General features: G+C 43.4%; 2 protein-coding genes across 28 annotated transcripts in view; one reads left to right on the top strand and one right to left on the bottom strand.

The window, feature by feature from the left end:
* Window positions 1-12825, bottom strand: part of POLR3C (RNA polymerase III subunit C) — a 20120-nt gene extending 7295 nt beyond the window's left edge. For 4 of the 17 annotated variants that reach the window (XR_010582308.2, XR_012415831.1, XM_073997440.1 and 1 more), the window contains exons 1-7: window positions 12444-12825; window positions 11117-11283; window positions 10014-10269; window positions 9718-9903; window positions 7532-7620; window positions 3059-3163; window positions 2841-2933 (exon numbers count right to left, since the gene is read on the bottom strand). Coding sequence is in view for 13 of the 17 variants with exons in the window: in XM_073997440.1 (XP_073853541.1) it covers window positions 2841-2933; window positions 3059-3163; window positions 7532-7620; window positions 9718-9903; window positions 10014-10269; window positions 11117-11283; window positions 12444-12528 (981 nt within the window). In the remaining 4 variants the exon portion in view is untranslated. Of the gene's footprint in view, window positions 1-2840; window positions 2934-3058; window positions 3164-7531; window positions 7621-9717; window positions 9904-10013; window positions 10270-11116; window positions 11284-12063 lie in introns of all 17 variants that reach the window. The other 13 variants (XR_012415812.1, XR_012415832.1, XM_005542116.4 and 10 more) reach the window with 8 other exon arrangements.
* A 66-nt stretch (window positions 12826-12891) lies between these two features.
* Window positions 12892-27032, top strand: part of RNF115 (ring finger protein 115) — an 83225-nt gene continuing 69084 nt past the window's right edge. For 4 of the 11 annotated variants that reach the window (XR_012415898.1, XM_073997597.1, XM_005542114.5 and 1 more), the window contains exon 1: window positions 12892-13245. Coding sequence is in view for 1 of the 11 variants with exons in the window: in XM_005542114.5 (XP_005542171.1) it covers window positions 13144-13245 (102 nt within the window). In the remaining 10 variants the exon portion in view is untranslated. Of the gene's footprint in view, window positions 13246-15046; window positions 15155-15786; window positions 15904-18224; window positions 18343-27032 lie in introns of all 11 variants that reach the window. The other 7 variants (XM_073997619.1, XM_073997604.1, XM_073997609.1 and 4 more) reach the window with 5 other exon arrangements.

The raw sequence follows: 27032 nt of genomic DNA on the forward strand, positions 1-27032 counted from the left end.
GAAATAAAGATGTTTTAGGCTGGGCGCAGTGGCTAACGCCTATAATCCCAGCACTCTGGGAGGCTGCGGCAGGTGGATCACTTTGGGTCAAGAGTTGGAGAGCCTGACCAACATGGTGAAACCCTGTCTCTAGTAAAAATACAGAATTAGCTGGACGTGGTGGCGCATGCCTGTAATCCCAGCTATTTGGGAGGCTGAGGCAGGAGAATCGCTTGAACCTGGAAGGCAGAGGTTGCAGTGAGCCGAGATTGTGCCATTGCTCTCCAGCCTGGGCTACAAGGGCGAAACTCCGTCTCAAAAAAAAAAAAAAAGTTTCAATTTTAGTTTTATCACAAAACTGTCCAAAAATATTCATAGCAGGATTGTTTGTAAGAGTAAAAAATTAGAAACACCCAAATGACCAGTACCGAGGAGTACACTAAAATATAGCATGGCCATTAAGTGGAATATGATACGGTCATTATGAAGAGTGAGACAAATCTATAGAAACTGACATGAAAAGTTTTACATACACTGTCATATAAAAAAACAAGTTATAGAACAATATGAATAGGTCGGGTGCGGTAGATCATGCCTTTGTAACCCCAGCACTTTGAGAGGCCGAGGTGGGTGGATCACTTGAAGTCAGGAGTTCAAGACCAGCCTGGCCAACATAGTGAAACCCTGTCTCTACTAAAAATACAAAATTTAGCCTGGTGTGGTGGCATGGGCCTGTGATCCCAGCTACTCGGGAGGATGAGCAGGAGAATGCCTTGAACCCAGGAGCTGAAGGTTGCAGTGAGCTGAGATCATGCTATTGCACTCCAGCCTGGGTGAAAGAGTGAGACTCTGTCACAAAAAAATGAAAAAAAAAAAAAAAAAGCCAAGCCAGCATGAATAGTCCCATTTTGGGGTTAAAACATACATACACCCACACATATGTTAGAGTATGCAAGGTCTGAATAAAGATACATACCAAACCTTTTTTTTTTTTTATTTTTTGAGACAGAGTCTCACTCTGTCTCCCAAGCTGGAATGCAGTGGCCTGATCTCAGCTCTCTGCAACCTCCCACTCCTGGGTTCAAGCGATTCTCCAGCCTCAGCCTCCCAAGTAGCTGGGACTACAGGCGCCCACCACCATGCCTGGCTAATTTCTGTATTTTTAGTAGAGATGAAGTTTCACCATGTTGGACTACGCTGGTCTTGAACTCCTCAGGTGATCTGCCCATCTCAGCCTCCCAAAGTGCTGGAATTATACGTGTGAGGCGCTGCATCTGGCCTTTTTTTTTTTTTTTTTGAAATAGGGTTTTGCTCTGTTGTTTAAGCTGTAGTGCAGTGGCATGATCACAGTTCACTGCAACCTCAAACTCCTGGGCTCAAGCAATCCTCCTGCCTCAGCCTCTCGAATAGCTGTGACTATAGGCATGTGGCACCACACCCAACTAATTTTTTTAAAACATTTTTTGTAGAGACGGGGGTCTTGCCATGTTGCCCAGGTTGGTCTTGAACTCCTGGCCTCAAGGGATCCTTCTGCCTCAACCTCCCAAAGTTCTAGGATTACAAGTGTGAGTTATTGCACCTGGCTGTGGAACTTTAAAATAAACAATATAAAAATGTAGGAATATTTAAGTAAATATAGTCATGCACCACATAACATTTTAGTCAACAATGGACCGTGTGCAGCTGTGGTCCCATAAGATTATACTGGAGCTGAAAAATTCCTACTGTTTTGTGATTTCTTGCTGTTGTAACATCATAGCACAATGCCGCCGTGAAACACATTACTCACGTTTGTGGTGAGGCTGGAGTGCAGTGGCATGATCTTGGCTCACTGCAACCTCTGCCTCCTGGGTTCAAGCGATACTCCTGCCTCAGCCTCCCGAGTAGCTGGGACCACAGGTGCACGCCACCATGCCTGGCTAATTTTTTTTTTCTTTTGTATTTTAGTAGACGGGTTTCACCATGTTGCCCAGGCTGGTCTCGAACTCCTGAGCTCAAGCAATCCACTAGCCTCGGCCTCCCAAAGTGCTAGGATTACAGGCGTGAGCCACCCTGCCCAGCCTGTTACTGTTTTTAATAAATACAGTGTAGCCTAAGTATGTAGACCTTCACATTCACATTTGCCATTCATTCACTGACTCCCGCAGGGCAACTTTTAGTCCTGAATGCTCCATTCATGTTAAGTGCACTAAAGAGGTGTAGTTTTTAATTTTTCATACCATATTTTTACTGTACCTTTTCTGTGGTTTAGATGTTTAGATACACAGATGCCACTGCATTACAACAGCCTACAGTATTCAGTACAGTAACATGCTGTACAGGTTTACAGCCTAGAAGCCATAGGCTATCCCATACGGTCTAGGTGTGCTGTAGGCTACACCGTCTAGGTTCATGTAAATACACCCTACGATGTTCACACAATGATGAAATCGCCTGACGACACATTTCTCAGAATGTATCCCGTTGTTAAGTGGTGCATGACTGTATTACTACGAAAGTAATATAAATAACACATATTGGATATATTAGATATCAGTATTTTAAATACAAGGGGTCAAATAATATCCTGAATGCCAAGGCTCTCAGAGTCCAAATCGTGGATTCTTAAAATAATTAGGAATAGGTTGTACTTGACGAACAGATACTTTGACTAAGTGAATAGTGTAGATTTTTAAAAGCTGGATCCTAAGAGACCAAACATTTCAGTGCTCACCACTTGAAGATAATCCCTGCTCCACATCAAACAAACGCCCTTCTCTATCAAGGCTCAGACCTCAACCCAAACCCAGGATCTGTGTATAATAAACGTTGTTAATACCCAAGAATCTGTCAGAAAGTTAGCGCAAGAACACGAAACTCACCTCATTGGAAGACAATGGCTGGGTGAAGGGAGCACTAGAGGAAGTGGTAATCTCACTCATTCGGAGCATGGTTCGCACAATCTCGCTGCTCGTCTGTTTGAAAAGTAAACTAGAATTCAGAAATCACAGTGCTGCCCCCGGCTCTCTGTGCCAATGGCCAGATATGACAAATAAGTAAATGTCCCTGATGACCAATGACAGACCCACTTAGGTATTACCTGGTCCATCCTGTTAGCAACTGCACTCACAATGGCTTGATCACGGAAGTGTTGGTGGAATCTGTCAAGGTTGGCCTGCCAATAAATCCCGTCATCTGGAATGGGCTGAGGAAGAGAAAAGATTTAGAGAGAAACATTTAGATATAATGTAAAGTTTTCTGGTGAGGAGCTTGGATTTAATGGTTCACCATTTCTTTTCCTACACAGTAACAACTAAATTGGTTGGAGAAAAATCATTCAGTCATGTAGATTGGTGTCTAGACAAATCCCAACTTCAAACAGGTTCTCTAAGCTCATCTCCAATCTTTCTCTCCCTATTTTATTATTTTACTTTTTTTTTTGAGATGGAGTTTTGCTCTTGACACCCAGACTGGAGTACAGTGGCATGATCTCGGCTCACTGGAACCTCTGCCTCTCGGGTTCAAGAGATTCTCCTGCCTCAGCCTACCGAGTAGCTGGGATTACAGGCAACCACCACTGAGCTAGGCTAATTTTTCTATTTTTAGTAGAGTTTGAGTTTTACAGTGTTGGCTAGGCTGGTGCTGGGATTACAGGCGTGAGCCACCATGACCGCCCTTTCTCTCCCTATTTTAACTCTTCTCCATTACCCTCAAGTCTCCAACCTGACCCTTCTTCCTTCTCACTCTTGGCAGATGACTTTGCCTCTGATTTCACAGAGAAAATAGAAGCCACTAAGCCAGAACTTACTCAGCTCTGTGCACATCCTCACCACATTTCTTTCTTTTTTGTTCTTAACTCATATTTTCACTCACTTTTATCACAGCTGAAAAATGTTCCTTTTACCTAAGGTTAATGCCCATATTGGTATTCCAGATCTTACTCTCTCATTCATTCTTGGGGATCCAGCTCTATTTTACCCTGTCCTCTAACATCTTCAGCCTTTCCTTCTCTACCGCCTTCTTATCAGCCTTTACCCTGTCCAAGTCTCTTTTACTCTAGAATTCTCCTTCAACCCTATGCCTTCTCTTCTTTTCCTTACTGTCACAGCCAAGCTTCTCAAACAGTTGGCCATCCCAGCTGTTATCTCTATCTAGATTTACTTAACCCGTTTCCACCATTGTACTGAAATGTCAATTGTCACTTGCATTCCAGTGAAATTCCACAATTGTCCCTGAGGACTCTATGTTGTTAAGTTCAAATAATACTTTCCACTTCTGATCTTATTTAACCTTTTGGAAGCATATGACATGGTTGGACATTTTTTCCTTCTTAAAACTTTATGTGGCTCCTTGGATTTTATGACACCATTTTTTTTTTTTCTTTTTAAAGACAGGGTCTTTGTCACCCAGGCTGGAGAGCAGTGGTGTGATCGTAGCTCACTGCAGCCTTGACCTCCTTGGGCTCAGGTGATCCTCTCACCTCAGCCTCCCAAGTAGCTGGGACCACAGGTGTGTGCCACCACGCTTGGGTAATTTTTGTATTTTTTGTAGAGACAGGGTCTCACCATGTTGCTCAGGATGGTCTCAAACTCCTAGGCTCAAGTGATCCGCCAGCCTTGCCCTTCCAAAGTGTTAGGATTACAGGTGTGAGCCACTGGGTCTGGCTGACACTATTTTTTCTTGGTGCTACTTTGAACCTTTCTGGCCACCTTTCCTCAGTCTCCACCGATTCCTCTTTCAGATCCCACCTATAATACTGGTGTTTTGTCAGGGTTCTATCCATACCTTTCCTTTCTTTTTATTCTACATGCTCTACTTGGGTAATTTTATCTGCTCTCCAGGTTTCAACTATTGGTGCATTTCCAAATATGTCACTCTATCCTAGAACCCTCTCTCTCTTTTTTTGAGACGGAGTTTTGCTCTTTTGCCCAGGCTGGAGTGAAGTGGCACAACCTCGGCTCACTGCAACCTCCACCCTCTAGGTTCAAGCGATTCTCCTGCCTCAGCTTCCTGAGTAGCTGGGATTACAAGCCTGTGCCACCATGCCTGGCTAGTTTTTATATTTTTAGTAGAGATGGGGTTTCGCCATGTTGGCTAGGCTGGTCTCGAATTCCTCACCTCAGGTGATCACCCGCCTCGGCCTCCCAAAGTGCTAGGATTACAGGCATGAGCCACCGCACCCGGCCTATCCTAGAACCCTCTATTAGGCTTCAGATGCATAGACTCAGCTGCCTATTTGACACTTTCACTTGTTCTCCAAACTGTTCTGTTTTGTAAGTTTTCAGGTAACTGCACTATAACCATCCCAGTTTTTTTTTTTTGAGACAGGGTCTTGCTCTGTTGCCCAAGCTGTAGTGCAATGGCACAATTGTGGCTCACTGCAGCCTTGACTTCCTGGGCTCAAGTGATCCTCCCACCTCAGCCCCTCAGTAGCTGGGACTACAAGCATGTGCCATCAGGTCTGGTGGATTTTTTTTTTTTTTGGTAGAGATAGGGTCTATGTTGTCCAGGCTGGTCTCAAACTCCTGGGCTCAAGTGATTCTTCTGCGTCAGCCTCCCAAAATGCTGGGATTACGGGCGAGAGCCACTGTGCCTAGACAACCCAATTTCTTTCTTTCTCTCTTTTTTTTTTTTGGAGATAGAGTCTCGCTCTGTCACCCAGGATGGAGTTCAGTGGTGCAATCTCGGTTCACTGCAACCTCTGCCTTCCAGGTTCAGGCCATTATCCTGCCGCAGCCTCCCAAGTAGCTGTGATTGCAGGCACCCACCACCATGGCCGGCTAATTTTTGTATTTTTAGTAGAGACGGGGTTTCACCATGTTGACCAGGCTGGTCTTGAACTCTGACCTCAGGTGATCCACCTGCCTCGGCCTCCCAAAGTGCTGGGATTACAGACGTGAGTCACCGTGCTTGGCCGGCCAACCCAATTTCTTAAGCTACAAACTTGGGTATCACCCCTAGTCCCTTGCTGTCCATAATCTACCACATTACCAAGTTCTATCTACTCTTCATAGTTATCAGATGTCTACTTTTCTCTCTCCTATCATTACCTTATTTCAGACTCTAAATCTTGGCCCATCTGGATTACTACAATAACCTCCTAACTGGTTTTTCTTTTTTCTTGTTTTTTTCCCCTTTAAAACATAGCAGACACTATAAAAGGAATAACTGGGTTTTCTCCTTCTAATTTTGTTTTGCATCATTCTTCCCATTTCTTTTTTTTTTTTTTAAACTGTTTTGGGTCACAGTTCCTTTGAAGAATGTAATGAAAGGTATGGAGAGCTTCACTGAAAAATGCACATAAGTACAAGCAGACTCTCTGAAATCCATCCATGGAGTAGTACAGGTTAGGAACTGCTATGCTATAATAATCTTTCTAACATATAAATCCAGTTACTTCATTTCTCTGCTTAAAATCCATCAATGGCTCTCCCTTGTCTTCAGGATAAAGTCCACACCTCTTAGACAAACATGTACACAAATAATAAATAATTCCAGTTATAAATATAAATGCTGTGAAGTATATGAAATGAGAAATGTGGTAGGGACCAGTGTAGGAGAAGACAATGGTGCTTGAAGTCTATGAAAAGAGCATTTAAGACAGAAATGATAAAAACAGAGACCACTACATGAAGATCTGGGGACAAACATTTGAAGCCAGAGGCATGATAAGGGCCAAAGTCTAAAGACTAGAAAGAGTTTGACATGTTTAAGAGATAGAAAGTCAGTAGGGGGAACACAGTGAGCAAGACGGAGATGGGTCAGAGGTGAGGTTGAAAAGCCTGTCTCCAACAGATCATACGAAGACCTAGATCATGTAAGGCTTCCTAGCCCGTATCTTGGATTTCTTCTAAGAGTAAAGGAAAGCTATTAAAGGAGTCTAATCAGTGGATGTATTGTTTTGTTTTGAACTTAGAAAGTCATTTTGGCTACTAAGTAGGTAAGAATGCAGCTAGGGAGACCATTAACGAAAGGGTTAGGAAAGAGTTGATGAGAGACGGCAGTTAAAAGATGAGAAATGGTTGGATTTGAGGTAATTTTGGAAACTGGGCTGATATGTTTTACTGTGAGATTAGAAAGTTCCAAGGATTTTGGCCTAAGCAGAAATGGTGGTGTCCTAGGTGGCTGGCCTAGGTGGTAGTGTCTTTTACTAAGAGGAGGAATCAATTATTCTGTTTTGGCCACACTAAGTTTGAGATGCTTACTGACATCTTTATAGGCATGCTAAGAAGGCACTGAATATAAGTTCAGGCCTATGTATAGTTTTTAGACCCATTTTTCACCACTGTTTTTAGGTTCTTGCCATATTGAGCAATCTAAACTTTTTCTAGGCCCCTTTTTACATAGCCTGTTATCTCTGTTCAATGAAAGAATTAAGGCTCAGAAGGGAGACAGTAATGATTCATTCTTTGTGAATGAATAGAATGGTTCATTCTATTTCTAATATTTAATGAGGTTCATAATCCTACTGCTTCTTAGCTCAGGAAGCTTTAAGCTCTCTTGGGGCTTGTTATCTGAGTGCTCTTTCTGGCCTGCTTCAGGGTGAGGACTTCTAATCAAGAAGCCCCATTACCTCCTTGTTATCTGTAGTATGTTTTGGTCTCTTGGCCTTGGGTTCCCCAGCAGCATCTTCATCAGATGATCTGCGCCTTTTACCTTTTCCTGCCAAACAAATAATTGAACACTTAGACTGTATGACTGTATGACAGCAAATGACCAAACATGAGAGCAGGTGTCTTTCATTCCAAAGACATCTATAGCTGCCTCTAGATCAGAGTTGCTTAGGGGGCTGAAGAGCTATAAGAAATTCAAGTAAAGGATGAAATGATCTGAAACTCAACATGTTCAAAAAGAAGCTTATAGTCTTTCTCCTCCAATACTGTCTTTCATGGCCAATGATATCACCATTCTTCCACATGTGCAAGTCAGACACAGAAATGACATTCTTAATACTTGTCTCCTTCACCCTCTGTTTCATTTTCCACCAGTCTGTCAACTTTTACTTTGCCCCATTCTCCCATCCTTTCTGTAGACAAAAAATCTTTTAAAAGTATAAATTAGATCATGTCATTTCCTAAAAAATCCTTTAGTGGTTTTCCTTTGCTCTTAGCATAAAGAACAAATGCTCTATAAGGTCTTACTTGATTTAGTCCCTGCCTGTTTCCCATCCAAGTACTAAGCAGGTCGATCCTGATTAGCTTCTGATATCAGACCCCTGCCTATCTATGTCTCTAACCTTATCTCATGCCTCTTTGCTTTGCTTACAATGCTTTAGCTATACTGACACTCTCTCATTTCCTCAAATGCTTTTTTTTGAGATGGAGTCTTGCTCTGTTACCCAGGCTGGAGTGTGACAGAGCTGGAGTGCAATGGCATGATCTCAGATCTTGGCTCACTGCAAGCTCTGCCTCCCGGGTTCATGCCATTCTCCTGCCTCAGCCTCCAGAGTAGCTGGGACTACAGCACCCGCCACCATGCCCGGCTAATTTTTGTATTTTTTTTTTTTTTAGAGACAGGGTTTCAACGTGTTAGCCAGGATGGTCTTGATCTCCTGACCTTGTGACCCGCCCGCCCTGGCCTCCCAAAGTGCTCGGATTACAGGCATGAGCCACCGTGCCTGGTCTACAAATGCTGGTTTTTTTTTTTTTTTACTACATACTATTCCCTTTGCCAAAAATGCTTTTCCTCTGTTACCTCACTGTTAGCTTCCACTTTAAATCTTAGCTCAAATGTCACCTTCTCAAAGAAACATGAGGCCTAAACTCCCAGATGAATCCCGTCCCTCATTATATATTTTCTTCTTTTTTTCTGAGACGGTCTCACTCTGTCGCCCAGGCTGGCGTGCAGTGGCGCAGTCTTGGCTCACTGCAACCTCTGTCTCCTGGGTTCAAGCAATTCTCCTGCCCCAGCCTCCCGAGTAGCTGGGATTACAGGTGTACACCACCATACCTGGCTAATTTTTGTAATTTTAGTAGAGATGGGGTTTCACCATGTTGCCCAGGCTGGTCTGGAACTCCTGGCCTTATGCAATTCGCCTGCCTCAGTCTCCCAAAGTCTCCATTATATATTTTCTTTTTCTTTTTTAGATGGAGTCTCACTCTGTTGCCCAGGCTGGAGTGCAGTGGCCGCATCTCAGCTCACTGCAAGCTCCGCCTCCCGGGTTTATGCCATTCTCCTGCCTCAGCCTCCCAAGTAGCTGGGACTACAGGCGCCTGCCACCTCGCCCAGCTAGATTTTTGTATTTTTTAGTAGAGACGGGGTTTCACCGTGTTACCCAGGATGGTCTGGATCTCCTGACCTCGTGATCCACCCGTCTCGGCCTCCCAAAGTGCTGGGATTACAGGCTTGAGCCACCGCGCCCGGCCTCCATTATATATTTTCATAACACCTCATACTTTACCTTCATGGTACTTATCACGGTTTAATTATATATCGATGTGATTTTCTGATTAATGTATGTGTCATAATACTATGACAGTTCCTTCATAGGAATATTTCCTTCATAGTACTTATCACCGTTTAATGATATATCGATGTGATTTTCTGATTAATGTATGTCTCCTAAAGCCCCATGACAGAGACCATGATTTTTTCATTGTTATCCACCACGATGTTTGACACATAGCAAATGTTCAGACTGATTGGTAAATCAGTCTGATTTACCAAGGTAAATGTTCACCTGATTCATACATTTGATAATCAATCAAGAAGAATCCACAATTAAGGCAAGTCACAGTTCCAGGGGTTAAAATTCCTTACCTATCAAGCTCAGCTTAGGAACCAGGTACATGTCCTTTTCATTGATGACAAGTGTGGGGGCAGGTGGTGGTGGCCCAGGGTCTGAATTCTCAGTGGTAGGTACTGAGGGGCAGCGTTGTACAAAGTGTGTGTCTGCCAGTCGTACAAATGTGTTTGATACTTCAGCATAGTCCATGGTCTTGCCATCTGTATAAGAGGAGGAAAAAGGCAGATGAGACGGCCTAAGATAGCTCAGGGTCCATTCCTGTAGCCAGCTGATCTATGCTTCTGTTAACAACTATGGATACAGTACTAACCCTCCATGGTCTCTGTGAGCCGGTCTGCCACTTTCTTCACAACAGCTGACATTGTCAGTTTGCCATTCAACAGAAGCTCCTCAACGATCAGTTCTCCAGTGTCACTGTACAGAGTTTTGGTAGTATAGATGTACCGGGGATATCTAAGCATTCGCAATACCCGGCTGCACTGGGCTTCATACTCCACCACACCACGTTTGTGCACTTGATAACTCACCAGGTTATGTTGGATGAGGACACACAGGGCTTTTTTCACCTAGATGGGACATAAAGAGAAGAGAGGAAAGACCTGAAGATATAGCTCATTACTGCTGGAAATTTTTTGTCCAACAACTTACTAAGCATCAGAAAATGGCTAGATAATTTCTGCACTTATTTTCTCTCCATTGGAGTAGCTAATAAGAATCAGACATCAATACAATAAATCAGGAAGATTCCTTGCTATATTTACTCTGATCCTTATCTTTCTTTTTTTTTTTTTTTTTTTTTTTGAGACGGAGTCTCGCTCTGTCGCCCAGGCTGGAGTGCAGTGGCCGGATCTCAGCTCACTGCAAGCTCCGCCTCCCGGGTTTACGCCATTCTCCTGCCTCAGCCTCCCAAGTAGCTGGGACCACAGGCGCCGCCACCTCGCCCGGCTAATTTTTTGTGTTTTTTTTTTTTTTTGTAGAGACGGGGTATCGCCGTGTTAGCCAGGATGGTCTCGATCTCCTGACCTTGTGATCCGCCCGTCTCGGCCTCCCAAAGTGCTGGGATTACAGGCTTGAGCCACCGCGCCCGGCCTGATCCTTATCTTTCAAAACACAATTTACTTTCATCATTCTCATTCCTTAAAGGCAGTACTGAGATTAAAAGACCTATTGTGAATAAATGAGGTATGGCATGGGAAGAGCAAAGATTTGCCTAAAAGCTGTCATGAACTAGGAACACTTTGAGAAACAAAATGTTGATGCCTAAGTCCCATCCTTTTCTTCCCCAAATAACATTGTTCTGCTCCCAGGGCAGGTTTTCTTCATTTTTCCCTTTCTGGGGTGAGAAGAACAATATTCAAAGATGGGTGAGATAAATTAGTGAAATGACAGAAAATTAATGTCATTTAGACATACCTGATCCAGTGATGTTCCTGTGTCATGAGCAATTACTCTTAGTGGCTGGCTGCCGGTTCTTATCAGATGGACTCCAATTTTTTCTACAATCTCTCCAAAATGCTCTTGCAGCAACAAAGAACAGAGCTTAATTTCTGCTTGAGTCATGGTACTGGGGAGTCTGAGAGCTAGGGAAAAAACACCAAAACGGTACAATGGAAAGTCTTTCATGCTGGAAGCAGAGCTGCTGAGTGTAAATTCATGTATTCTTTCTGGAGGGCAATTTGACAATACATATCAAAAAGCCTTAAAAATCTTGCATATGTTTGAAACAACAATTTCTTTTTGGATATTGTATCCAAGGAAAGAATAAAAAGCTAATAATAATGAAGTCATTAGTTCTCTCTATAATACAGACTTACTGGAAGCAATCTGACGTCTAACAATAAATGATGGCATACCCATACAATGGCATACTATGCCAACAAAGTTATTTAGTACCATGTGTATTCGTGTAGAAGAAAATTATTCATAATAGGCTGGCGCTGTGGCTCATGCCTGCAATCCCAGCACTTTGGGAGGCCGAGGTGGGCGTATCACAAGGTCAGGAGTTTGAGAACAGCCTGGCCAACATAGTGAACCCCTTCTATACTAAAAATACAAAAAAAATTTAGCTTGGCGTGGTGGCGGGCGCCTGTAATCCCAGCTACTTGGGAGGCTGAGGCAGGAGAATCGCTTGAAGTGAGGAGACGGAGGTTGCAGTGAGCTGAGATCGCGCCACTGCACTCCAACCCGGGCAACAGTGCGAGACTCTGTCTCCAAAAAAAAAAAAAAAAACAAAAAAAAAGCAAAAAGAGGAAAATTATTCATAATATATTAAGTGACAGAAGCTGAAAAAATATAAAGATTCAATTATTGTAAAAAAAGGAAAAATGTATGCATAGAAAAAGACTGTGCATCAAATATACCTCTATGGGATTATGCATGATTCTGATTTTCTTTAAAGATTGGGAGTAGATGATTTTGCAGTCTGTCACAGACCTTAGTTTCTACACTTCATTGCTTGGAAGAATTAAGGTCACTGTTCACAGCCCGGTGGAAGTGAGCAGGCAGTGTTATTCTTAGTTCATAAAGGAAATGATAATTTCGAAAAAGAAATTTAGGCGGTAAAGGACTGCTTCTCAACAGGGCGTGTCAAATAGGAGATGAGGTTACGTTGTTTGCAGGACAGCATTCAATTCTTAAACTTCTACTCCTTGACAAAGTTGACACAATCAGAAACGGACGTAGTTTATTATACGATTACTTCCTTATTACAAATTGCTACCAAACATTACTTATTTCTTACAATTCGTAAGAAGCCTTAGTATCACCAGAGACCTATTTCGTCCATCCGCGTATCTTTGGAGAAGCATTTCCAGATCCCTTGCCATCCTCGGAAAGGACTTACAAGACGCTTGGCTCCTAGCTCTACACTCCCTTTACACAGGTTCCCATTCCGGATTTGGTCTCTTGGTCCAGTCAGTGCTGCCACGTTCAGACAGCATTTTCCACTAACCTCAGGATCAGCGCAGTTCAGAGGCACCAACCCCAAAGCTGCTGAACTTCCCGCAACGGCTTCCTGCGGCTCCCGCTGGCCTTCTGAGCGGAAGTGGAGCCCACCGCCCTTTCAAGGAAGAGGACGGCCACCGAAGAGGACGCGGAAAGGCAAAAAGCGCGTGCCGCTCTACGCTAGAGTTTCGGCGGCTTCCGGGGACGCTCTTTCTTTCTTCTCGCTGGAAGGCTGGAGGACCAGCGAGGGGCTGTTTGTGGAGCCGGCGGGCGGGAGGTTTGCCTCTCCTTCCTGCGCCTATTTGGTGCTGGGAGGCGGGCCGCAGGGTTGCTGTTGGCGCCGCCGCCTCTCTGGGTCTGGCCGACTCACGTGACCGACGCGGGCTCTGAAGCGGTGGGCCGCGCCGAGGCGGCGGTGGCTACTGCAGCCCGGGAGGTAGCGGCCTGGCGAGGGACGGGCCGGCTGCCTTCTCGGACGGCCGCGGCGGAGGACAAAAATGGCGGAGGCTTCGGCGGCCGGGGCGGACTCGGGCGCCGCTGTAGCCGCCCACCGGTTTTTCTGCCACTTTTGCAAGGGCGAGGTCAGCCCCAAACTACCGGTAAGAGCCCCGTGTTCTCTGTACTTGGGAACCTCATAGATTCCTGGCTCTGATGTCCCGGAACTGGGTTTGGAGCTTTCCGCACACCCTTGACTCCCAGGACATCGGTCTGCCGAATACCTGCTGCCCACTTTTCCAGCCACTGGCCCTAGACCCTGGGCGTCACGGCTCCGGCCCCGTACCTCCTGCCCACCTCTTAATTCATCGTGGGCTGCTTCACCTGATCTCACCTCTTTACCTCTCCTGTCCTTATTATTATTATTTTTTTCTTAGCAAGTTTCCCTCTGATAACTCTCCCCTCAATTTTCTTGCATTCTTTTATACCTGGTCTTTTCCCCACGATGACCTCCCCCCATACTCCTTCCGCTGTGTCTTCTCACCTTCCTCTACGTTCTTTTCCACTTTTCACTCCCCCCGCCCCCGCCACCTCCCTTGTCAGTGAAGCAAAATAGCGGATTGCTGAGGATTGTCCCTATTCGGTTTTCTCTGGGGAAGGAAGGAAGCACAGAAAGGGGGTTGGATGGTATCTGTGAGGCGAAAAGGAGGATTTTGCTCTTCAGAGGTTTCCAGGGTCCTTGTGAAAGTGAAAATAGCAGCGTACTAATGACTTGCAGACAGCCTGCACTCCTATCACTATTGAAGGAAATGGCTTTAGGAAGAAGGCAGGACGTACTGTTTCAACTTCGTTTATTTTGGTTGTCATGTTGCTAGTGTCTTTAATACCATTGTTCCGCCCCCCGCCCTGTCCCTTTCTTCACTTAAGAAAAAGAGCCGGGGTAGAATGTTGGGGTTGCTACCTCCGACATGAAATTGGTTTTCACGAGTTTCTGCCAGACTGTTAGCTGCTTGAGAGGCAGTGCTGTGGTTGTGAAAAAAGCACTTTTGTAGGTCAGGCGCGGTGGCTCAGGTCTGTAATCCCAGTACTTTGGGAGGACGAGGCAGGAGGATTGCTTGAGGCCAGGAGTTTGAGACCAGCCTGGGCAACACAGTGAGACTCCTCTCTACAAAAAACAAACAACACTTACGCAGCTTATTAGCCAGCACCAGCATCACAAACCCAGAAGCTGTTTTGGGTTGGGTTGTAGCTACTACGAGGAGCTCCCCCAGGGTGAATGTCAGGCCTATCTTTGGCCAACTGTCTTCATGGTTGTTCCATTCCTTAGAAGTGTCCAGGTTCAGCCTTACCATAGAGTGGCAACATAATGTATGTTTATATTTATGGTGTCTCAGATACAGTGTAGGAGGAAGCCTTCTAAAGTGAGTCTGTATATCTTATTTCTTAGAAACAAATGGAGTCCCGTGAGTAAGTGCTTAAAGGGTGTTTTATAGTCTTCTCTCTCTCAAAAGTTTTGTTTAAGGCATTATGATATATTCTGTCCTCTCTACTTGCCTCACCCCCAACATCGGAGTCATAGTTTCATATAAATGCTACTTGGCCTTTTTTTTTTTTTCTCCCTTTGAGACAGTCTCCGTCTATCACCCAGGAGCATGATTTTGGCTGACTGCAACCTCCACCAGCCGGGTTCAAGCGAGTCTCCTGCCTCAGCCTCCAGGTAGCTGGGACTATAGACACGTGACCACCACACCCTGGCTAATTTTTGTATTTTTAGTAGAAACAGAGTTTCACCTTGTTGGCCAAGCTGGTCTCGAACCCTTGACCTCAAGTGATCCGCCCGACTCGGGCTTCCAAAGTGCTGAGATTACAGGCGTGAGCCACCACTCCCTGCCTAAATGCTAGTTTTGCTTGCTGATTTTGCTGTGTGTTTATGGTTTTTTTTTTTCTTTTTTGGCTATGTTTCAGTGCTGGGAAGAGCAGGTGCCTAGTTTTTTTCCAGCCAGCATCAGAGCCTGCAGAACTCTTTTACCATAGAGTCTGGAATTCAACCAGTATGTGTGTAACCGACCAGGGGTATGTTGTTGAATGTGATGCCTTGTTGAATATTGCAACCTTAGCTTTTTTGATCTTTAAGTTGCTGTTCACTATTTTGCCTTTAAGAGTGAGAAGTTGGCCAGGCGTGGTGGCTCACGCCTGTAATCCCAACACTTTGGGAGTCCAAGGCAGGCAGATTGCTTGAGCTCAGGAGTTTGAGACTAGCCTGGGCAACATGGAGAAACCCCTTCTGTACCAAAAAATAAAAAAATCTGCCGTATGTGGTGGCATGCACCTGTAGTACCAGCTATTCAGGAGGCTGAGGTAGGAGGATTGCCTGACCCCAGGAGGCGGAAGTTGCAATGAGCTGAGATTGCACCATTGCACTCCAGCCTGGGCAACAGAGTGAGACCCTGTCTCAAAAAAAAAAAAAAACAAGAGTGAGAAGACAGTCTAATTTCCACAATTGATTATATATTTTCTTCTCACCTTTAAGTCCTTATTTCAAAGGGATATTTTTAAAGGCTGAGTAGGTGTTTTTCTAAGCCTTACTTAATGCCTGGAGAAGTTTCTTGATCTTTTTGGTCTGATATGTTATTTGTCATGTCTGATTTGTAAATTGAGGCCTAACACAATTGAATATAACCAGATTCTTTCTAAATGTATCCAAGGTTCTCTGCTGAGTGTCCTGGAGGTGATATGGAGCGATATGTGGTTCCTGACCTTAAGGATCTTACAGCTTTTGGGGAAAAACAAGGCAAACATGGAAAAAGTAACAACATAAAGGGGTGAGGATGTGTGCTTTAGGATACAGAGAGGGGAATTTCATAGCATTGATGTGGCCAGTGGGATTTAAATTGAGTTTTGAGGGATAGGTACATTTCAGATTGAGAATTCCAAAGACTGTGAGGTAGCAAAAGGAAGGGGAGGGTGATGAAGAGGGGAGAAGCATTTAATAAATCATGTTTTTTTCACAACTAAAAGTTATATACTGTATTTTTTATAGTGTACAGCATGATTTGATATATGTATACACGGAATGGTTAAATCAAGCTATTTAACAAGCATTACCTCACATATTTATTTTTGTGTGGTAAGAACACTTAAAATCTACTGTCTTAGTAATTTTCAATTATACAGTATATTCTCTCTTTTTTTTTTTTTTTTTTTTTTGAGACGGAGTCTTGCTCTGTCACCAGGCTGGAGTGCAGTGGTGCGATCCCGGCTCACTGCAACCTCCGCCTCCTGGGTTCAAGCAATTCTCCTGCCTCAGCCTCCCGAGTAGTGGAGACTACAGGCACGTGCCACCATGCCCAGCTAATTTTTGTATTTTTAGTAGAGACAAGGTTTCACCATGTTGACCAGGATGGTCTCCATCTCGACCTCATGATATGCCCACCTCGGCCTCCCAAGGTGGTGGGATTACAGGCGTGAGCCATTGCACCCAGCCTCCTTTTTTATTTTTAAATAGAGACAGAATTTATTCTGTCTTGTTGCCCAGGCTGTTCTTGAATTCGTGGGCTTAATCTGTCCTCCCACTATAGCCTCCTGAGTATTAGTAGATAGGTGGGTTCCACCATGCGCGGCTAATTTTTTTTTCTTTTTTGTAGAGATGGGATTTTGCCACGTTGCCCTGGCTGGTCTCAAATTCCTGGGCTTAAGCAATCTGCCTGCCTCAGCCTCCCAAAGTGCTGGGGTTACAGGCATGAGCCATTGCGGCTGACCTGATATGTGGTTTTTGTTTTTAATTCTGTTTATGTGATGAATCACATTTATTGATTTATGTATGTTGAACTAACCTTGTACCCCAGGAGTAAAGACTACTTGATTGTGGTGGATTCGCTTTTTAATTTTTTTGATTTTTTTTTTTTTTTTTTGAGATGGAGTCTCGCTCTGTTGCCCAGGCTGGAGTGCAGTGGCGCTATCTCGGCTCACTGCAAGCTCCGCCTCCCGGGTTCCCGCCATTCTCCTGCCTCAGCCTCCCGAGTAGCTGGGACTACAGGCACCTGCCACCACGCCTGGCTAATTTTTTGTGTTTTTAGTAGCGAAGGGGTTTCACCGTGTTAGCCAGGATGGTCTCAATCTCCTGACCGTGTGATCCGCCAGTCTCGGCCTCCCAAAATGCTGGGATTACAGGCGTGAGCCACTGCGCCCGGCCGCTTTTCATTTATTTATTTATTTATTTATTTGAGACGGAGTCTCGCTCTGTCGTCCAGGCTGGAGTGTAGTGGAACTAGCTCAGCTGACTGCAACCTCTGCCTTGTGGGTTCAGATGATTCTCGTGCCTCAGCCTCCCAGGTACCTGGGATTACAGGTTTGCACCACTAGACCTGGCTAATTTTTGTACTTTCAGTAGAGACGGGGTTTCCCCATGTTGGCCGGGTTGGCCTTGAAATCCTGACCTCAAGTGATCTGCCTGACTTGGCCCCCCAAAGTGCTGAGATAACAGATGTGAGCCACCACACTGACCTGCGTTAGCTTTTTAATGTGCTGCTGGTTTGGTTTGTTAGTATTTTATTTAGGATTTTTGTGTCTGTGTTCATCAGGGGTATTGGCCTGGAGTTTTCTTTTTTCTTTTCTTTTTTTTTTTTTTTTTTTGAGACGGAGTCTCGCTCTGTCGCCCAGGCTGGAGTGCTGTGGCCAGATCTCAGCTCACTGCAAGCTCCGCCTCCCGGGTTCCCGCCTCCCGGGTTCCCGCTATTCTCCTGCCTCAGCTGGGACTACAGGCGCCCGCCACCTCGCCCGGCTAGTTTTTTGTATTTTTTAGTAGAGACGGGGTTTCACCGTGTTAGCCAGGATGGTCTCGATCTCCCGACCTCGTGATCCGCCCGTCTCGGCCTCCCAAAGTGCTGGGATTACAGGCTTGAGCCACCGCGCCCGGCCTGGAGTTTCCTTTTTTCATTATGTCTTTGCCAGGTTTTGGTATCAGAATGCTGCTGGCCTCGTAGAATGGGTTAGGGAAGAGTCCCTCCTCGATTTTTTGGAATAATTTCAGTAGAATTGGTACCAGCTCTTCTTCATGTGTCTGGTAGAATTTGGCTGTGAGTCCATCTGGTCCAGGGCCTTTTCTGGTTGGTAAGTTTTTATTTTTCATTATTTTTTGAGACAGGGTCTCACTGTGTTGCCCATACTGGAGTTCAGTGGCATGATCACGGCTCACTGCAGCCTTGACTTCCCAAACTCAGGCGATCCTCCCACCTTACCCTCCTGAGTAGCTGGGCCTACAGGTATGTGCTACCACACGTGGCTCATTTTCTCTTTTGTTTTGTTTTGTTTTGTTTTTGAGAGATAAGGTTTCTTCATGTTGCCCAGACTGGTCTCTCCTGGGCTCAAGTGATCTGCCTGCCTTTTTCTCCCAAAGTGCTGGGATTGTAGGCATGAGCCGTGGCCCTGGCCAGGTTTTTTATTACTGATTCAATTTTGGAACTCATCATTGGTCTGTTCAGAATTTCAGTTTCTTCCTGGTTCAGTCTTGTGGGGTTGTATGTTTGCAGGAATTTATCTGGAATTTTAGGTTTTCTAGTTTGTGTGCATAGAGGTGTTTGTAATAGTCTCTGAGGGTTTTTTGTATTTCTCTGGGATTGGTGGCAATGTCAGTTTTGTCATTTCTTATTGTGTTTATTTAGATCTTCTCTCTTTTTCTTTATTAATCTAGCTAGGGATCTATCAGTTTTGTTTATTCTTTGAAAGAACCAACTTTTGGTTTCATTTATCATTTATTTGTATGGATTTTCGCATCTCAATTTCATTCAGTTCAGCACTGATTTTGGTTATTCTGCTGGCTTTAGGATTGGTTTGTTCTTGTTTTTCTAGTTTCTCTAGCTGTGATGTTAGGTTGTTAATTTGAGGTCTTTCTAGCTTTTTGATGTAAGTGTTTAGTGCTATAAACTTTCCTCTTAATACTGCTTTAACCGTGTCCTAGTGATTCTGGTATGCTGTATCTGTGTTTTCATTAGTTTCAGAGAACTTTCTGATTTCTCCCTTAATTTCAATTTTTACTCAAAAGTCATTCGGGAGCAAGTTGTTTCATTTCCATGTAATTGTATAGTTTTGAGAGACCTTTTTAGTATTGATTTCTATTTTAATTGTGCTGTGGTCCAAGAGTGTGGTTGGTATGATTTTGGTTTTTTTTGTCTACGCACTTCTCAAAAGAAGACATATATGTGGCCCAATAAGCATACGAAAAAATGCTCAACATCGATAATCATCAGACAAATGCAAACCAAAACCACAGTGAGATGCCATCTTACACCAGTCAGAATAGCTATTATTAGAAAGCCAAAAATAACAGTTGTTGGCAAGGTTGTGGGGTAAAGGGAATGCTTATACACTGCGGGTGAGAATGTAAATTAGTTCAGCCACTGTGGAAGGCTGTTTGATTTACCAAAGAACTTAAAACAGAACTACCATTCTGCCCAGCAATCCGTTACTGGGTTATATACCTAAAGGAATATAAATCGTTTTACCAAAAAGGCACATGCACTTGTATGTTTATTGTGGCACTATTCACAAGAGCAAAGACATGGAATCAACCTAGATGCCCATCAGTGGTGGACTTAATAAAGAAAATGTAGTACACATACACCATGGGATGCTATGCAGCTATTTAAAAAAAAAAACAAAAAAAAAAACTGAAATCGTGACCTTTGCAGCAACATGGATGCAGCTGGAGGTCATTATCCTAAGTGAATTAAAGCAGGAACAGAAAGCCAAGTATCACGTGTTCTCACTTATAAGTGGGAGCTAACATTGAGTACACATGGGCACAAACATGGACACGAGGGCTTACTTGAGGTGGTGAGGGTAAGAGGAGGATGAGAGTCAAAAAACTCTTGTACTATGCTCAGTTGCTGGGTGACGAAATCTGTACACCAAATTCCAGTGACGTAGTTTATCCATGTAACAAATGTACATATGTACCCCCAAACCTAAAATCTAAGAAAGATGTATAGAAAACAAAGAGCAAAATGAAGGACATAAAACCTAAAAACCATTTATAGTCAATATATAAAAAGGCTTAATACCCCAGTCAAAATCAGATATGGATAAATTGTATAAAAACAAAGTAAACAAAGAAGGTACTGACTCTTGTGATAGTTGGATACCAAGAACCATCACTTAACTGGGGCATGCTGTGCCTCATACCTGTTATACCAGCACTTTGGGAACCCAAGGCAGGAGAGGATTGCTTGAGCCCTGGAGTTTGGGACTAGCCTGGGCAACAAAGTGAGACCCTATCTCTACAAAAATAAAAAAAAATTAGCCAGGGGTGGTGGTGTGTGCCTGTGGTCCTAGCTACTCAGGAGGCTGAGGTGGGGAAGATCGCTCAAGCCCGGGAGGTCAAGGCTGCAGTGAGCTGTGATCGTGCCAGTACACTCCAGTCTGGGTGACAGAGCGAGCTTATCTCAAAAAGAAAAAGAAAAGAAAAAGACTCCATGATATAATCTAATCAGCTTCAAAAACTCATCTCATTCCTCCACACGCCCTGTGCCTTGGCCATAGCATTTACCTCACCATTCTGTGTGTTACCTATTTTTAGACCTCTGTCTCCCTTTGTTTAAAATGTTCTCCCAGTCTGGACAACATAGCAAGACCCTGTCTCAACAAAAATAAAAAATAAAACTTAGCTGGGCATGGTGGCATGTGCTTATAGTCCTAGCTACTTGGGAGGCTGAGGTGGAAGAATTGCTTGAGCCCAGGATATTCGAGGTTACAGTGAGCTATGGTTGTGCCACTGTACTCCAGCCTGGGCAGCAGAGAGCCAGTCTGGAGGAGAGAGAAGAGAGGGGAGAGAGGAGAGAAAAAAGAAAAGAAAGAGAAAGAAAGAACCCATCACCTATGAGTGCTGTCCTCACTGAACACCAGAGGCTGGGTATTGAGTTTACATCAGCTTTTAATGAGCTATTACTAGGTTTCTTCACCCATTCAATGGGAAGGACTGTTTCAGAGCCATGATTGTGTTCAGTGGGACTAGGTTGCAAGGTTTAATCACTCTTCTCTTCTTTTTAAAATTTTATTATTTTATTATTTCATCTTTTTTTTTTTTAAAGCCACATGTAGACTGAATTCATTTAATTTGATAAAATAACACTCCTTACTGCTAATCCTGATCAATTCTAGCTTTGTGTGTCTTTGGGTTGGATCTACCCAGATAAGAGGACAAAAGAGGGCAGGGCATGGTAACTAGCGCCTGTAATCCCAGCATTTTGGGAGGCCAAAGTGGGCAGATCACCTGAGGTCGGGAGTTCGAGATCAGCCTGGCCAACATGGTGAAATCCCGTCTCTACTAAAAATACAAAACTTAGCCTCGTGTGGTGGTGGGCGCCTCTAATCTAAACAATTTAGTGATTTAAGCTGGGCTCGGGAGACTGAGGCAGGAGAATTGCTTGAAAACCCAGGAGGCAGAGGTTGCAGTGAGCCGAGATCGCACCATTGTACTCACAACAAGAGGGAGACTCTGTCTCAAAAACAAACAAACAAACAAAAAAAACCATTCGAAAAGAGGACAAAAGGTTCATTTGGAAAGAAGATATTAAGAAATAAGGAGAAATCATGAAGGGAATTATGAAAACGTATTTCATGGCATTGTTTTCTGTTAGGCTTCAAAAAAAGTCTCCATTCCAAGTGAGTATTGTTTAGGAATTTCTCCTTCTTATTGAAAGTGTTTTCCTATTTACAGTGAAAATAACTTTAGTAGAATTTTGTGAGTACTAAACTTGGATTTTAAAATCAGAGATTTCGATTCTATAGTCTGGAGCCTCAGGATTTCAAGTTTCTGTAGGACTGGGTAAAATGCCGTTGTAGATTTTTTGGTCATCAGATGATAGAATAAATACTTAAATTAACTTGAGAGTATTATTTTCAAAACCATAGCAGAAACTCGACCTATCTTATCGAGAGACAATGTGAAGCCATGACTAATGGAGTTAGTATGCTACGTTGATTATGAATGACTGGGTAGTACACCACAGAGGGCAGTGTCATGGAGTGTAAAGGTGTTATTCCGTCCCTACACCCTACCATCCGTCTTTCCCCATTAAATCAAGGTTAGAGAATGTAACCTTATGAGATTAAATTTGGTAGAGTCATCATTAAACAGGTGAGACAAATCATATGCAGAGTAACCTACTTTTGGTACTGATGAGACTAGGGTGGTTCTTTAAGTATTTTATGGAGATCAGGGTATCTTCCTAAATCCAGATGAAGAGATCAGGTTAAGGCCTGCTCACCTTCAGGCTCCACCTGAAGAAACTATGTAGTAGGCTTCTCTCCCTCTATCTTCTTCTTTTATCATCTTCTGTGATCTAATAAAATGTTTTCCTTATCAATAAGTAATGTTATCTAGTTTGGCTCTACCAGGTGCTACAGAAGGCATTCATCATTGAATTGTACTTGTAATAACTCTAATACAGGAAAATGTTCAAACCACCCATAATAAAAGTAGCTAAAAAGCAGATTTCTTAAAGACTTTGTGACCCTTTAAGCTCACTGACCTTTCTAAGTTGCACGATTCTTAGAAAGGTCCCAGAGAGGTATCTATCTGGTGTTATATAGCAGTTGCTAATTAAATATTTTTTGATTGAATGATTGATAAGAGTTGAACACCCAGTAGTTATATTTAAAAAGTAATGACTTCAGTGTTTTGAGGTCTTTAAAAGGCTACAGTGGTACAAAATGCAGGTGCTGCCATATGAAATTGGAATGTACAGTGTCAGTACATATATTCACTGCAATATCTAGAAATAAATATGCATTCTTATAGGTAGAGGCTAGTTTATCCTTGAAATTCTGATAAATATAAATGTATATATTGGGGAAATTTGTGTGGGACTTTTTCAGTATAAGGAAGAAAAAAATCTGAAAATTGAACTCACTGCAGATGAATTTTTTTGTATTTTTGGGGGAAGTACCAACTAGATGTGCTAACACTTTGTATTTCTTTATGTTTAGTTGCCTTTTTTTTTTTTTTTTTTTTTTAAATGGAGTTTCCCTCTTTCACCCTGGCTGGAGTGCAGTGGCGCGATCTCGGCTCACTGCATCCTGCACCTTACAGTTTCAAGCAATTCTCCTGCCTCAGCCTCCCAAGTAGCTGGGATTACAGGCGCCTGGCACCGCGCCCAGCTAATTTTTGTATTTTTAGTAGAGACGGGGGTTTCACCATGTTGGCCAGGCTGGATCTCTTCACAGCCTAATGAGTAATAAAGGAGATAGCCTAGAGCAGTGGTTTTCAATTTCAGGTAGTTTTGTTTCCCAGGGAACATTTGGCAAAATCTGTAGACAATTTTTTTTTCTCACTTTGTTGCCCAGGTTGGAGTGCGGTGGTGTGATCACCGGCTCGCTGCAGCTTCTACCTCCTGGGCTCAAGCAATCCTCCCACCTCAGCCTCCCAAGTAGCTGTACCACCATACCACCACACCTGGCTAATTTTTTAATTTTTTGTAGAGACAGAGTCTTACTGTGTTGCCTAGGCTGATGTCAAACTCCTGGCCTCAAGCAGTCCTGCTTGGGCCTCCCAAAGTATTGGGATTGTAGGCGTGAGCCACCACACCCAGCCTGTAGACATTTTTGATTTTCATAACTGGGGGCTGTGAGGAGGGCTGCTACTGTTGTCCAGTGGGTAGAGGCCAGAGATGCTGCTGAACATGCTACAGTGCACAGGATAGCCCCCTCAAAGAATTATATTGGGCCCAAAAAGTTAAGAGGACTGAGGCTGAGAAACCGTGGGATAGCTAGAGGGATAGTCAGTGTCATCTTGTGCTAATGGTGTTTAAGGTTTGTTTTGGTGTAGGTTTGATTTTTAATTTTGGGATCCCAGTGAATTTTCAGTAAGATAATTGAGACCGTATAATTTTAGGCAAAGCACTGATGGGAGAGATTGTTTAGAACAGGAACTAGGGCTCAGTTAGTGGCTGCGATTCCATTATAGCTATATCTGTTGGAGTCACTTTCTGTCTTTGGAGTTACTGAAACCAGAGGAATTGGATTACTCCTCTCAAGTTACGTACTGTAAGGGTGACTTCTAAAAGAAAACTATCCACATGTTTTGTCAGTTGGGAATTAATTGAGATAGTAACACTGCATGTAATTTAGTAAGACAGCTGGAAATCCCAGTTTGAAAACAAAATGAAAACAAACAACAAGCCTTACTTTTAGTTTTACTTTCTGTGTTTCTCTTACACTTCTCAGAAGTTTCATGAGCTCTGGAAATTTTGTGTTTAACCTCTTAGTTTCTTCAAATTCTTGGTTGAGGGGGTATATTGGAGTTATTAATCTTTGTTCTAAAATTCTTCAGGCGACTTCTGAGTCATCTGACCCTCTCATTTTACCTAAGTATATCCCACTGTAAAATAATACTTAGGTGCACGTATTGAAAGCTTGAATAAGGAATGTATCTGTATAATCCTAATTGAAAGGCAGTGTAAGAATGATGAGTAATCCTTATTTGCAGAGAAATAGGGCCATTAATGTATTGGAAACATTTTGGTGGTGGTTGTAGTTTCACACAGAAGTTTAGGTGCTGAAAAATTTTTCTTTTTTAAAAATTTCTTTTTTCAATTGTTTGCAGTTCAGAGTTTCTCAGAGGTCCCCAGATGCATGTATATCAGTTAGAAGTATGGTGGCTCATGCCTGTAATCCCAGCACTTTGGGAGGCTGAGGTGGGTGGATCACTTGAGCTCAGGAGTTTGAGACCAGCCTGGGTGATATGGCAAAACCCCATCTCTTGAAGAAAAAGACAGAAGTGAGTTGGCTCTAGTGATTTTTAAACCAGGCATACTTTTCTTATATGATAAGTAGACTGTTGGTGACTCTTTCCCCAAAACAGACCAGTTTTTTTTTTTTTTTGAGACCTAGAGCCTCACTCTGTCACCCAGGCTGGAGTGCAGTGGTGCGATCTTGGCTCACTGCAACCTCCGCCTCCCATGTTCAAGCAATTCTGGTGCCTTGGCCTCCCGAGTAGCTGGGATTATGGGTGTGCACCACCACACCTGGCTAATTTTGTATTTTTAGTAAAGGCAGGGTTTCACCATGTTGGCCAGGCTGGTCTCAAACTCCTGACCTCAAGTGATCTGCCTGCCTCGGCCTTCCAGAGTGCTGGGATTACAGGCGTGAGCCACCATGCCTGGCCAGACCAGTTAGTTTTATCTTCCTTGAAAATCTGTTAAGACAGATTAATCTCTCTCCTTGACAATTTGAGGAAGTGTCACAGGAAACTTCTTAGTAGACAAGGTAATGTTTACCTCGTTGCCGCTTACTTTGATGTTGTATAGATTTGAATAGGCTTTTAAAACATAGTACCATCTTCCAGAAGTTTCATTTTGCTTACCTTTCACCATGCTTAGAATTTACATTCTCAAAAGAAAAAACAATTATAGTTACATGCTCTTTCTTACCTTTTGCTGGATTAACTGAGACCTGCAGGCATCCTACAGTGATGCTGATCTTCTAGCCCGTTAGTTCTCAAACCTCTCAGATCCATTGCCCTCTTTTTATAAGTATTTTGAAGTACTCTCTTTAATGAAATGAAACCCACAGGTAATACAACTTTTCTACATACATACATATATATATATGTATATATATATTTTTTTGAGACAGAATCTCTGTCAACCAGGCTGCGCTGCAGTGGCGTGATCTTGGCTCACGGCATCCTCTGCCTCCAGGGTGCTTCAAGCAATGCTCCTGCCTTAGCCTTCCAAGTACCTGAGATTACAAGTGTGCATCACCACACCTGGCTAATTTTTTTTGTATTATTATTTGTTCTTTGTAGAGACAGGGTTTCACCATGTTGGCCAGGCTGGTCTCGAACTCCTGGCCTCAAGTGATCCGCCCACCTCGGCCTCCCAAACTACTGGGGTTACAGGCGTGAGCCACCACGCCCGGCCCTACATATATAATTTAAAAAATTATCTTGCAGTAAGATGAAGGATAAATAGAAAACATTTCTGACAGATTCGCTTGACATAACAGCTGCCTGAATAGACTGCTGTAAGGGTATTTGCAACTTAAATACCAGGAGAAGCAAACCAGTACAGTGAACAGTTCTTTGCAAATGTATAAATAAAACTCAAATACAGCTTCTTTCTTCCTCTTCTTCTTCTTCTTCTTCCTCTTCCTCTTCCTCTTCCTCTTCCTCTTCTTCTTCCTTTTTTTTTTTTTGGTAGAGATGGGGTCTCACTTAGTTGCCCAGGCTGGTTTTGAGTTAGGCTCAAGCTGTCCTCCTCCTTGGCCTCCCAAAGTGCTGTGATTACAAACGTGAGCCACTGTATCTGCCCCAAAGTACAGTTTTCTCTTACTTTATTCAGCAGTTGCTTTTCTGGACATTCAGTACATATTAAAATTACGGACTGGGCACGGTGGCTTACGTCTGTAATCCCAGCACTTTGGGATGCCAAGGCAGATGGATCACTTGAGCCCAGGAGTTGGAGACTAGCCTGAGCAACATGGTAAAACTCTGTCTCTTCAAAAAAATTTTTAAAAAATTAGCCGGGCGTGGTGGCACGTGCCTGAAGTCCCAGCTACCTGGGAGACTGAGGTGGGAGGATTACCTGAGCCCAGGAGGTCAAGGCTGTAGTGAACCGTGATCACACCGCTGCACTCCAGCCTGGGTGACAGAGTGAGACCTTGTCTCAAAAAATAAATCAGTAAAATTATGCAGAAGGATTTGGTGCTTATATGTAGAATGGAATTAGGTTCTAGGCTTTGGTAATTACACAAATTTTAAAAATCCAGTTAACTATTCATAAGGAAGTTTGAGAATAAAGACATTATTTCTTTGTGCCAGACTTGCCTATGCTTTCCTGACCTCTGCCAATTGAATGTCAGTAACACTTTTTTTTTTCTTCAACTTTTATTTTAAGTCCCAGGGCACATGTGCAGAATGTGCAGGTTTTGTTGTGTAGGTAAATGTGTGCCATGG

Source organism: Macaca fascicularis, chromosome 1, assembly GCF_037993035.2.
Source record: "Macaca fascicularis isolate 582-1 chromosome 1, T2T-MFA8v1.1".
NCBI classification, from domain to species: domain Eukaryota; kingdom Metazoa; phylum Chordata; class Mammalia; order Primates; family Cercopithecidae; genus Macaca; species Macaca fascicularis.